General features: G+C 37.0%; 1 protein-coding gene across 2 annotated transcripts in view; it reads right to left on the reverse strand.

The window, feature by feature from the left end:
• The window catches only part of CEP192 (centrosomal protein 192), a 131,348-nt gene that overhangs the window by 79,662 nt on the left and 37,173 nt on the right, over nt 1-14,513 (reverse strand). For both annotated transcript variants that reach the window (XM_019433885.2, XM_019433883.2), the window contains exons 11-12: nt 4,080-4,440; nt 3,482-3,625 (exon numbers count right to left, since the gene is read on the reverse strand). In XM_019433885.2, coding sequence (XP_019289430.2) covers nt 3,482-3,625; nt 4,080-4,440 — 505 coding nt within the window. The remainder of the gene's footprint in view (nt 1-3,481; nt 3,626-4,079; nt 4,441-14,513) is intronic.

The raw sequence follows: 14,513 nt of genomic DNA on the forward strand, positions 1-14,513 counted from the left end.
TGTATAGCCAGATCAGTACCCCAGACGAAGAAAGAGAACTCTACTAGCACCCCAAAAGGCCCCTCGAGCTTCCTTCTCATCACTACATGCCCATCCAAGGGTAACTACTATCCTTACTCCACAGGGCAGGGTACATTTAAAATATATACAAATAGATCTACATAGCAGGTATCCTTAGTCTGCCTTATTTCATCCTACATACGTATGAAATTCATGCATGTTGCTGCAAGTAGCTACACATCACTTATTCCCATTGCTACATAGCACTCCAATGTATGAATAAACACAATCCATTCTATCATTAATGAGAATTAGGGAGTTTCTAATTTGGAGATAAACATATAATGCTGCTATGAATATTTCAGTGTAGATCTTTTGGTTAACCATATACCTGTACACTGGATATATAACTCTGGTGCAGAATTACTGGATCCTCAAGTATGAAGTTCATAAAGTTCACCTCCAAAAGCTCCTGCTAGACAAGTTTCCGAAATGGTTCTATCACTTTACATTCCCACCAGTTGCACATGAGAATTCCATGACCACTCACTTTCTAAGTGATGCAAATGTCAGAATATTTTATATGCTTTTCTATGTCTTGGAATTAAAGAATTTATTTTAGGGGCGCCTGGGTGGCTCAGTCAGTGAAGCCTCCAACTCTTGATTTCGGCTCAGGTCATGATCTCATAGTTCGTGAGTTCTAGCCCCACACTGGGCTCCATGCTGTACAACTATCCACTATCCAGTCTGTACCCCCTTGTTCTTCCTAAATCAAGATGTCATTGAGCAAGCTTTAGCTGTAACTTAACTTCCAATTCCTGGTTTATACTTCCAACTACCGAATATCTCCACCACAAACCACAATTATCCAAAATTCTACAATCTCTTCTGATTTTCCCATCTCAGTTCATGGTATTGCCATTTTCCCAAATAACTCAGACCACAAACTTCAATCTTTTCTTGCCTTCCTACTATGTCCTGAAATCCAGTCACCAAATCCTAACCATTTTATTGCCAGGTCTTTCACCAGCTGTTTGCTTTTCATTCTGTGACACCTAGATTTCTACAACATCCTAAGGAATCTCCCACTCAACTGTCCATCAGTACCAGAAGATGACTCACAAAGGTAGTTGGATAATCAAGTCTTCAGTGGCTACCTACTGCTTACCACACAAGCCTCAACTCCAACATGGTAGTCAAAGCTCAACCCACTCCCTGGCCCTGCTTTATACCTTTCTAGCTTCACCTCTTCACCTTTTATTACTCTCCCCTTCCTATATCTTGTCATAAATGCTAGCTACATTAGACTATCTGCCAGTCTCAAAACATACCCAGACTTCCTCATTTCATTGTCTTTCATTAGGTTTTCTATCCATTTGGAATATCTCATGCCCTCAAACATCTACCTCTTCAAACTCTTACCTCAAAAGCCACCTCCTATATGAAATCCCTCTCACCCACTCACACACAAAAGTTTTTTCTGCTCTAAACTCCAAAACCATTTAGTTTGTGTTTCTTATGATACTGACTGTTGTTTTACATTCTTGTCTTATCCCTCTTGACTGATGAACAATTGCTTAAAGGCTGGAAAAATGCCTTATTTATCTCCACCATTCCCATCATTAGAAGTTTAAGAGGAGCTTAGTACAAGCACCAGTTAGAATAACTTCTTCCTGTGGCATGTTCTGAGGCTATAAAAAATAAGACTAGGCTTGGGGAGCCTAGGTGACTCATTTGGTTGAGCATCTGACTCTTGATTTTGGCTCAGGTCATGATCCCAGGGTCATGGATCAAGTCACTACGTCAGGCTCTGTGCTGAGCGTGGAGCCTGCTTGGGATTCTCTCTCACTCTCCCTCTGCCTCTCTCCTGGGCTCATGCATGCACACTCTAAAGTATGTATTATGTATGTATGGATGGATGGATGGATGGATAGATAGATAGATAAATAAATATATAAGAACAGGCTTGACAGGCCACTGAATGCCTTTCCTCATGGCAGGTTTAGAGGTGCTCAGGCACTGGAGGCCTCAGTGGCAGAGCATCTCCATAACCTAAGGCTCAAAATGCCATGTGTCATATGTACTACAGACCTAACTCGGTTTTTCCTTGCATGGTCAGAGATTCTGCTAATCAAGAAACCTAGCTGATATTCCTAATGCTCTCATCCTTTGAGATTTATCTTTTCTGTCACCTTTCTCCCATCATTTCTACATTTCTTACGTTTTACTCTAAAATGGATTTTGCAACTGTTCACTTATCAAAATATTTCTTTTGTTCAAGACAGGATTTTAAAAGTGAGAATGTAGGGGTGCCTGGGTGGCTCAGTCAGTTAAGCATCTGACTCTCAATTTCAGTTTAGGTCATGATCTCATGGTTTATGAATTCAAACCCCAAGTCAAGCTCTGTGCTGACAGCATGGAGCCTGCTTGGGATTCTCTCTTTCTCTCTCTCTCTCCCTCCCTCTCTCAAATAACGTTAAAAATAAAAATTAAAAAAGTGAGAATGTAAACTGGGGCACCCAGCTGACTCACTTGGTAGACCATATGACTCTTGATCTGGGAGTTAAAAGTTCAAGCCCCATGTTGAGTGTAGAGATTACTTAAAAAAATCTTTAAGGAAAAAAAAAAGTGAGAATGTAACCCTAAGGTCCCTTCCAACTCTGTCATATGAAGGTTCTAAACTGATGTAAAAGAATGATAGTCTGACTCACTGTCCTTGCTTAAAGAAAAGGCTCAGCTCATTCTGCAATGGTTAGCACTAACTCAAGCCTTTGTTCCTATAAAAACAGCTGAAAAGCTCAGTATTACAGTTGACCATTGCACAACATAGGTTTGAACTGCACAGGTCCACTTACACACAGATTTTTTTTTTCAATATAGAAAGTACAGTGCTATAAATGTGTTTTCCTTATGATTTTTTTTCTTTTTTTTAAATATCTTTTGAAAATGTTTATTTATTTTTGAGAGCGTGCAAGTGGGGGAGGGACAGAGAGAGGGGAAAGGAGGATCCAAAGTGGGCTATACACTAACAGGCTAACAGCAGCTAGCCCACTGTGGGGCTCGAACTCATGAACCGTGAGATCGTGACCTGAGTGGAAGTCGGACGCTCAACTGACTGAGCCACCCAGGTGCCCTCTTATGATTTTCTTATTAACATTTTCTTTTCTCTAGCTTATCTTATTATAAGAAAACAGTATATAATACATGTAACACACAAAATATATGTTAATAGACAATGTTATCACTTAAGGCTTTTGGTAACCAGTAGGCTGCTGGTAGTTAAGATTTTGGAAAGTCAAAAGTTATACACAGATTTTCAATGACGCAAGGAGCTGGCACCCCTTATTCCTCACATTGTTCAGGGTTCAAATGTATAGTCCAAAAATGATTTGATGTGGCCAACCAATATATACAGAGTAATCTCAGAACACCATTAAAAACAATGAAAATGGGATAATAAGGTGGTTATCAATACACTTACAACCAGATCTGAAGTCTTCATTCATCTCATCAGTTAGAGCCATATTTAAAACTTGTTCCTTATTAAAAGATGTATAATATGCAAGGTCAGTGACCCATCTGCCCTCTTCATTTTGATAGACCACACTCTGTGGCAGATCTATTTCTAAAAAATCCAAAAATATACAATGACATATGCAACAAAATGATACAATATTCTGAAATAATTTTACTTAGTTGACTTATCTTAGGTATCAACAGTATTGAAATCTACCCAAAACTAGTTTAAAAAAAGAATCCATTCCCACAAAAGTCCTCCAATGGTGGAAAAGCTGACCTTAACCCCAGGAGAAATCTATAATGGAGAATGAGGGAAAAAGAAAAAGAAAACTAAGACTTAAAATAGTGTATGTCTACCAGATCTGTAAGTAAAGATATAATTTTTAATCCATAAAACACTTAAATATTTTAATATGAAAGATTAGGCAAGTTCCCCTTGAAAATATACTCTATTGTATAAACATTTTATACATCTTTATTTTTTTAAGCCTTCTTACTACACTATACGTTAACTAACTAGAATTTAAATAAAAATTTGAAGAAAAATAAAACCTACTTACGCTCTTTACTCTTTTCAGTGGACTTGTAACATTCACATGTCCTTCTTTCACTTGTTGGTGACTGAAGAGTATCAGTGGAATTAATTTCATTGTCACTAACAGGCTTCAAAGATGCTCTGTCCGTATATTTTTGAATGGACACTTTAGGAGTCTCCGTGTCTAAACATCTATCCATAGGTAAAACTGTTTTTGAACCAGATGCCAAGTGCTTATTTTGATGAAGAGACCTGGCCTCCAGCTTTAAAGGGTCCATTACATCAAAATCACCTTCACTGGCATTTGTGTCATGAAAATAAACAGGGTTAAATTTCGCATTAGTAGCCCCGATAGTCTTCACAGGAACTTCTTCTCTTACGCTCTCCTTTAAAAATGAATAACAAAGCAGCCATAAGTTTTGTTTTTCATGACTCATTCCAAACTTTATGGGAAAAAATTACGTAGTAGATGTAAATGGTTATTATGTAAAGCATCAGACTATATAGTGTTCACTGTATTCTATTAGACTACGTATGAACCAATTTTAAGCAATATACCAAAACCAAAATTCATGCCGTGGTCATTGCAAACGTCTATCAACAGATTCAGATACCAAAAGTGAGCTCAACATGTTCATTATATTACAGGACATTAGAAATATCAGTTTCAACTCTTATAATTACCACTAAAACTCTCTAAAAGCATGGCAAGCCCATTAATGTGACCAGACTCATAAAATTAATATGAGTAACATCCCTTGAAAACAGGTGTACTAATATCTTTTAACAGGAGTAAAATAGCATATACTACAGATGCCCATGAGGTGCCAAATAACAACTGCATCAGACAAGGCAAATTAAGCCAGCGCCTCAAAACCATGCTCTCTGACATACTTTCCCAAATGGCATTTCTTATTCTTTCCTAGAATAACAACTGCTGAAAAAGAGCCCAAATGCCTACAATACTTTTAGAAATCCAGCTACCACTGTAATTTCAAGTGCCAATAAAACCTGTAAGAGCAGTCTTTTCTGTCATGAGATGTATGATGACAAAAACAACCTCACAAGTTTTTTGAAGTTAAAATACTAAAAGCAGGTAGTTCTACATAAAAGAAAAGATGCTGACTTTGAAATAAAGTCATAGGTTTAAATCCTACTGCCAGCACTTACTAACTGGGTGATCTTCCAAAAATGTCTTACAAAAAATAAACTTACATCCTACCTTATATCAAAATAAATTCCAGACGGCTTAAACATTTAGATGCAAAAGTGCTAGGAGAAAATAGAGATGAATAGTTTTAAAGTCTTTAGTGGATAACATCTAAGTATAACACTCTCCTGGGTTAAAAATTTCCCAGCCTTAACCCCAGGTCCCATAAATTGTAACCTTATTTGGAATCTGGGTCTTTGCAGATTAAGTTAAATTAAGGATCTTGAAATAAGACCATCCTGGAGTTAGAATGGGCCTTTAACCCAGTGAGCGGTGTCCTTATAAGAGAAAAAAGATTTTAGCAGGATACAGAGACACTGAGAGAAAGGCCATGTAAAGAGGAAGGCAAATATTCAAGTGATGCTGCCACAAGCAAAGAAAACCAGGAGCCATTAGCTGCTGGAAGAGGCAAGAAGAGGAGCCTTTGGAGGGAGCTTATCCCTTCCAATACCCTGATTTCCAATTTTGGGCCTCTAGAATGTGAGACTACATTTCTCTTGTTGCAGGCTAAGGTTCCAGCAGCCCTAGGAAACTAATACAAACATAAAAGTCTAAAAATGCATAAGGACTGGGAGAGGGAAGACCATCTTGAAGACACAGGGAGAAAAAGTACATCTATAAGGCAAGGAGAGAAGCACAAGGAGAAACCAACCCCACTGAAACCTTAATCTCTGAATTCTCTAGAAATGTGAGAAAATAAATTTCTATTGTTTGGCAAATGAGTAAATAAATACATAAAATGCATAAGGATCAAAATATCTCTTTAACATAGAAAGCTTATAAAAACAATACTTAAAATATGAATATTACAACAGAAAAAAAAGACGAGACAAAGAAATGCCATTTAAAGACATAACTATTTTTCATATAGAATACTAGCAAAGAGTAAAAAAGAACCAGAATGAAACAGAAATTAAAAAAAACAATAGATAGTATCAATGAAACTGAGTTGGTTCTCAAAAGATAAAGAAAACTGATAAACCTTTAGCCAGGCTTATCAAGATAAAAGAGAAAGAACTCAAATAAATAAAATCAGAAATGAAAGCAGTTACAACTGACACCACAGAAATACAAAGGATTATAAGAGAATACTATGAAAAATTATAATCCAACAAACTGGACAACCTGGAAGAAATGAATTAATTTCTAGAAACATCTTCCAACTGAATCAGGAAGAAATAGAAAATCTAAACAGACTGATTACTAGCAACAAATTAGTCAGTAATCAAAAAATTCCCCACAAGCAAATATCTAGGACTAGATAGCTTCACTGATAAATTCTCTTAAAGAAGAGTTAACACCCATTCTTCCCAAACTCTTTCAAAAACTAGAAGAAGGAATGCTTCCAAGTTCATTCCACAAAACCAGCATTAACCTGACACCAAAACTGTAGACTCATATCCCTGATAAACATAGATACAAAAATCCTTAACAAAATATTAGCAAGCCAAATTCAACAACACATTTATTACAATCAGATGTAATTTATTCCAGGTATGCAAGGATGGCTGAATATTCATAAATCAATCAACATGATACACCACATTAACAGAATGAAGGATAAAAATCATACAATTATCTCAACAGATGCAGAAAAAGTATTTGACATAATTCAATATCTACTCATGATAAAAACTCTCAACAAAGTGGGTTTAGAGGGAACATACTCGAACATGATATATAATAAACCCCCAACTAAATCATACTCAGTAGTGAAAAGCTTAAAAGCTTTTCCTCAAAGATCAGGAAAAAGACAAGGATGTCCACTCTTACCACTTTTATTCAACACAGTATTAGAAGTCCTAGCCCAGTAATCAGACAAGAAATGGAACAAAAGGCATCCAGATTGAAAAGGAAACAAAACTGTCACTATTTTCACATGACATAATACTATGGATAGAAAGCTCTAAGGATTCCACCAAAAACTATTAAAACTAATAAATTTAGTGAAGTTGCAGGATACAAAATTAATATACAGAAATTGGTTCTGTTTCAGTACTAATAATGATAAGTAGCAGAAAGAGAAAGTTTTTAAAATCCTATTTACAATATCATCAGAAAGAATAAAATATCTAGGAATAAATTTAAGCAAGGAAGTGAAAGATCTATACTTTGAAAACTTATAAGATACCAATGAAAGAGGGGTGCCAGGTAGCTCAGTAAGCTGAATGTCCAATTCTTGATTTTGGTTCGGGTCGTGATCCCAGAGTCATGGGATCAAGTCCTGCATCAGGCTCCATGCTCGGTATGAAGCCTGCTTAAGATTTTCTCCCTCCCTCTCTCTCTCTCTCTTGCTCTCAGTCTCTCTCTCTCTCTCTTTCCCTCTGCCCTTCTCCCCCACTCACACTTTCTCTCTAAAATAAAAAAAAAAAGAAAAAAGAAAGAAAAGAAAGATGATCCAAATAAATAAATAGAAGGTAAACTATATTCATGGACTGGAAGAATATTGTTAAAATGTCCATACTACTCAAAGCAATTTACACATTTAATGCAATACCTATCAAAATACCAATAATATTTTTTACAGAACTAGAAAAAATAATCCTAAAATTTGTATGGAACATAAAAGTCCCCAAATAACCAAAGCAATGTTGAGACAGAAGAACAAAGCTGGAGGTATCACCATCCCAGATTTCAAACTATACTACAAAGCTATAGTAATCAAAACAGTTAATGCTAAAAAAAAAAAAAAATAGTTACAAGGGGCAGCTCAGTCAGTTAAGCATCTGATGCTTGATTTTGGCTCATGTCATGATCTCACAGTCATGAGACTGACCCCATTTCGGGCTCTGTGCTGGGTGTGGAGCTTGCTTAAGATTCTCTCTCTCCCTCTGCCCCTCCCTCCCTGCTCATGCTCACATGCACATGTTCTCTAAAAAAAAAAAAAAAAAGTTATGGTACAGGCACAAAAACAGACACAGAGATCAGTGGAACAGAACAGAGTCTACAAATAAGCCCATGCTTATATGGTCAATTAATCTATGACAAAAGAGGAAAGAATATACATTGGAGAACAACAATCTCTTCAATAAACAGTGTTGAAAAAACTGGACAGCTACATGCAAAAGAATGAAACTGGACCACTTTCTTTCACTATATACAAAAATAAACTCAAAATGAATTGAAGACCTAAATGTACCTGAAACCATAAAATTTCTAGAGGAAAACATAAGCAATAATCTCTTAGATATCAGCCTTCACAATATTCTTCTGGATCTGTTTCCTCAGGCAAAGGAATCAAAAGAAAAGTAAGCAATTAGAACTACATGACACTAAACAGCTTTTGCACAGTGAAGGAAACAATCAACAAAATGAAAAGGGAACCTACTGAATGGGTGAAGATATAAATAAGTCATATATCCAATTAGGGGTTAATATCCAAAATATATAAGAACTCCTAAAACTCAACACTCAAAAAATCTCAAACAATCCAATGGAAAAATGGGAAGAAGACATGAACAGATATTTCTACAAAGAAGACATACAAATGGCCCACAGACACATGAAAAGATGCTTAACATGATTCATTATCAGGGAAATGCAGATCAAAACCATGAGGAGATATCACCTCACACCTGTCAGAATGGCTAAAATATAAAACACAAGAAGCAAGTGTTGGCAAGGATGTGGATGTTGTGCACTGTTGGTGCGAATGTAAATTGGTATAGCCCCTATGGAAAATAGTATGGAAGTTCCTCAAAAAATTAAAAATAGAAATACCATATGATCTGGTAATCCCACTGTTGGGCATTTATTCAAAGAAAATGAAAATACTAATTCAAAAAGATACATGCACCCTCCATGTTTACTGCAGCATTATTTACAATAGCCAAGATACAGAAGCAACTTAGGTGTGCATCAATAGATAAATGGATAATGAACATGTAGTACACACACACACACACACACACACACACACACAGGAATATCACTCAGCTATAGAAAAGATTTTGCCATTTGTGACAACATGAATGGACCTAGAGAGCACTATGCTAAGTAAAATAAGTCAGAAAAAAACAAATACTGTATGATTTCACTTCTTTGTGGAGTCTAAAAAACAAAACAAATGAATAAACAAAACAGAAACAGACTCATAAATACAGAGAAAAAAAACAGGTAATTGCCAGAGGGGTAGAGGGATGATGGGTAAAAAAGGTGAAGGGGTTTAAGAGATACAGACTTCCTTGGGGCGCCTGGGTGGCTCAGTCGGTTGAACGGCCGACTTCGGCTCAGGTCATGATCTCGTGTTCTGGAAGTTTGAGCCCCACATCGGGCTCTGTGCTGACAGCTCAGAGCCTGGAGCCTGTTTCAGATTCTGTGTCTCCCTCTCTCTGACCCTCCCCTGTTCATGCTCTGTCTCTCCCTGTCTCAAAAATAAATAAAACGTCAAAAAAAAAAATTTTTTTTTTTAAATAAGAGATACAGACTTCCAGTAATTAAATAAGTCACAGGGATAAAAGTACTACATAGGAAATACAGTCAATAATATTGTAAAAACTTTGTATGGTGACAGATGGTAACTACACTTATAAGGTGAGCATTTCACGACACATATAATTGTCAAATCACTATGTTGTACACCTGAAATCAATATAATCTTGTATTTCTACTTCAATTTTAAAAAAAGAAAAAAAAAAAGAAATGTCAGAATGTTGGAAACTACCTATCCCCTCAGGAAAGCTACTTAAAACAGTCTTGAAGTAGGAACGCAGCCAAATGATAGTCTCCAGAATCACTGCACCATCTGATGAAATGCACCTGAACCCTTTTTGTGCTTGGCTGAGGAGCCAACAGGGCAAAGGTGGCAGCTAGGCATTGTGTGTGAAGTGAGAAGGGACCTAGGACTCACCTAGGGTGTGGGGCTCTGAGGAGAGGTTGGGGTGGGGGGAGAGAGGGTTGGATGGGAAGAGAGGCAGTCTGACCAAAGTACGGGGTCGGAGTCAGGGACCAGGTAGCTTCTTGGGCTGTGGGATTTTGACTGGCAGCCTCTATGTCAGAATCCTGCCTGGGCTCAATAGGGCAGCGGCATGGGGTCTCAGACAGCCACCCTGTCAACTCACATACATGCCTGGTACTACACTATTTCATAATGACTTGTTTCCAAGTCAGAGTTCCCTATGCAGCAGAACAGCTCCCTTGCTGTGATCTGATAATAAACAATACAAGCACAAATGCAGCTGCTTTGACAGTTTTCAAACCTAAACACAAAATTGGTTTTTGTTAATATTTTGACAGCGTAACTCTCTCAGCAAAACTTAAGAGTTAGGAAATGTGACAAGAAAAGAAAAAGTAAAAGCAATCCAAAGTTCTCTTAGGAGGTGGGGTTTTGAAAGGAGGTAATTAAAGTATTTCAAAGTCCTACCTTATTGGCATCCAAGGGAAACAAACAGGCAACAAAGCACTCTGGTGGTGATACCATCTCAAATAATGGCTGAAAAATATATGAATGCCCTCCAAATAAGGGAAAAACAGCATCCCTCATAGAATCTAACCATTGATTTAAAGATTTACCATTACTGTATGTGCCACTAAGAAAGAGAACACTAAGCTATGACATACTAGTAAGTGTAAGAAACATATTGATTTCAGAAGTGTTAAAATATGAAAAATGTGGATCTGAGAATCAATGAAAATGCAAAGAAAGGCCAAATGTATAAAGAGGAAAGATGGGAAGAAGTGAAGGGGAGAGCAGAGATAAATAATGCAATAAAATTTTTGAAAATGATAAAATAAATATTAAATGAAGTAAATGTAAGAATAAAATCAAGAATATCAATAATTACAGTAAGTGTTAAAGGATTAACTAGCTCATTAAAAAATAGACTACCAGAGTTTTGGGGCACCTGGGTAGCTCAGTTGGTTAAGCATCCGACTTCGGCCCAGGTCATGATCTCACGGTTCATGAGTTCAAGCCCTGCATTGGGCTCTGTGCTGACAGCTCAGAGCCTGGAACCTGCTTCGGATTCTGTGTCTCCCTCTCTCTCTGCCCTTCCCCAGCTCATGCTGGCACTCTGTCTCTGTCAAAAATAAATAAACTTAAAAAAAAAAATTTAAAAAAAAAAAAAGACCGCCAGAGTACATTAAAAAAGTAAACCTAGCTACATGCTATATATAAAAAGCTCTCTAAACAAACGATAAAGAAAAATGTAAAAGGGATGGAAAAGATAACAAGCATACACAAAATATAGAAAAAGCAAAGGTATCAATACTAATATACAAAGGACAATTTAAGATTAGAAGCAGTAACAGGATAAAAGGACAGAATTACTAAAAAAGGTACACTCTTATCAAATAGGTTATAATAGGTTATAAAATCTATAATCTTATATGCAATAAATATTGGAGAGAAGTACATAAAGGAAAAAATTCAATTAAAATTGGAGACTTTGATTTATCTTTTCTGGAATTGATACATCTACTACATAAAAATAAAAGTGATCATAGAGAAACTGATTAATACACTAAATAGCCTAATAGCTTTTTAAAACTAAACATTCCTCAAAAAAGAGCTTTTAGTTTTCATTTTTCTTATGTCCATGAAATACACATATAAATATACCTTTATCCAAAACATTTAGAAAGGTTAGATTTTTCAGACCAAATACTGATTATAAAAGCCCATAAAGTTAGAAATAAAAAATAAAGGGGCAACTAGGTGGCTCAGTTGGTTAAGCATCTGTCTCTTGATTCCAGCTCAGGTCATGATCTCAAGGTCGTGAGATCAAGCCCTGCATCAGGCTCCACACTATGTGTGGAGCCTGCTTAAGATTCTCTCTCCCTCTGCACCTTCCCTGCATGCACATGTGCACACGCTCTGAAAGAAAGAAAGAAGAAAGGAAGGAAGGAAGGAAGGAAGGAAGGAAGGAAGGAAGGAAGGAAAGGAAAGAACGAAGAGTAACATCAAAAAAGATGGCAGAAGAGAAAGCACCAGGAATCTGTCTTTCCACCTAGACAAGGACTGGACTGGACTGGCAAAAACCTCAGAAGTAACTATTTTGAAGAAAAAAAAATGAAGTAACTATTGTGGAATTCTGGAATCTATTTGAACAATTACAGCTACCAGAGAAAAGCTTGGCTGGTAAACTGCAAATAATGTCAGTAACTTCAGACTTTAGAATGATTGTGGCTACCCACCCTGAACCCCAAGGCAGACAACTGTGGGAAGTGCAACCCCTGTTTTTAGTATGGTTTGCTGGAGCCAGAGAAACAATAAGGATTTTGTCTCCAATTATCAGGTTTCTGTGTTCTGATGGCAGACTGCTGCTTCTCACTGCAGAGCTGCAGGCACAGAGCCCGCTCACCAGTGATTAAACCCCCACCAGCTAAAGTGAACACCAGCATATTTATAGGAGTCCTACCTATTTCTTTGACTATCAAAAACAACCATATATGGAGAAAATTAAGAGAGCTGCTGCACATGCCCAGGAAAAAATACAGGCTCAGAAAAGACCTGTAAAACCTCTAGCTTTCACTATATACTGATCCCAGTACAGACACACTGTATAAAAATTAAATAAAGAACAAACCATAGAGAAAAGAGAGAATGTGATTTCCAGCATTATCACATAAGATTCAAATGTACAGTTTCAAACAAAAAAAAGATCACACAGCATACAAATAAACAGGAAAGTATGGTTCATTCAGAGGAGAAAAATAAATCAACAGAGAACTTGCATGAGAAAACCTGTATGTCAGACTAGACTGAAACAACTGTCTTGAAGATGCTCAAAGAGCTAAAGAAGATGTGGACAAACAAGAAAATGATCTATACACAAAATGCACATCAATAAAAAGATAATAATACAGAGGAGCCAAAAAGAAATTCTGGAACTGGAAGGTACAATAACTAAAGTGAAAAATTCACTAGAGAGGTTGTGCAGATGTGTAGAGAGGACAACTGAAGATAGGACAACTGAAATTACTAAGCTTCAGAAAAAGTAAACAGAGTCTGAGGGACCCATGGGATACCATCAACACATTGGGGACCAACAGCACTTTCTGAAAAAAGCACAGGAAAGAGAAAAACAGGAAACTATAGCTGAAAACTTCCGACATTTGATTAAAGACAGGATTATAAACACTGAAAAAAGTTCAACAAACTCCAAGTAGGATAAATCTGAAGAAACCCATACCAAGACATTATAATCAAACTGTCAAAAAGAGAATCTGGAAAACTGCAAGAGAAGCTACTTGTCACATGCAAGGATTCTTCAGTAAGATAACCAGCAAATTTCCCATCAGAAAACCTTCAGGCCAAAAGGCAATAGGCTGATACATTCAAAGTACTGGGAGGGGAAAAAAAACTTGTCAACCAAGAATCTTACATTTGGTAAAACTGTCCTTTAAAAATGAGGAAAAATTTAAGACATTCCCAGATAAACAAAAGCTGAAGAAGTTTTTTTTACCACTTACATGTGGATTTTTTGAAACAGTACAGAACTGTAAATGTATTTTCTCTTATGATTTCCTTAATAACTTTTTCTCTACCTTTATTGTAAAAATACAGTATATAACATATGTAACATACAAAATATGTTTATCACTCTTTATGTTATCAGTAAGGCTTCCAGTCAATAGTAAGCTATTAGTACTTAAATTTTGGGACCTTAAAAGTTATCATGTGTATTTTTTACTGTGCAGGGAGTTGGTGCCCTTAAAACCCCACATTGTTCAAGGGCAAGCTATACTTTAGTGGGGGGCAAAGTCTATTCCTTATATACAGCAATATTACAACAAAAAGGGAAAAAATTTACTTAAGATAGTAGCTTGTATTTATGAGCTCTTTAAATGCCTTTAAGGAAAATGGGCTGCTAATCTTGCCCTCAAAAGGACAGAAAATGGTCACCTCATGGTAACACAAACTGCATGACCTTAAGACATGGGAAAAAGAAGACATCTCATGAAATAATGTAACACACTTTATGACTGACCCACAAGCAGGAATTCCCCCTCCCCCCATCCAAGCAACAAAGGTTTTTTTTTTTAATGTTTATTTATTTTTGAGAGAGAGAGAGAGAGCAAGCGTGAGCGGGGTAGGGACAGAGAGAGAGGGAGACAGAATCAGAAGCAGGTTCCAAGCTCCAAGCTGTCAGCACAGAGTCGGATGCAGGGCTCGGACTCACAAACCACGAGATCGTAACCTGAGCCAAAGCCAGACGCTTAACTGAAGCCAGATGCTTCACCAAGTGAGCCACCCAGGCGCTCCCAAGCAACAAAGCTTTAATGGAAGTGCTCATTCCACAGTGGATT

The sequence above is a fragment of the Panthera pardus genome, unplaced genomic scaffold, assembly GCF_024362965.1.
Source record: "Panthera pardus isolate Hobbes unplaced genomic scaffold, ASM2436296v1 HiC_scaffold_15, whole genome shotgun sequence".
NCBI lineage: Eukaryota > Metazoa > Chordata > Mammalia > Carnivora > Felidae > Panthera > Panthera pardus.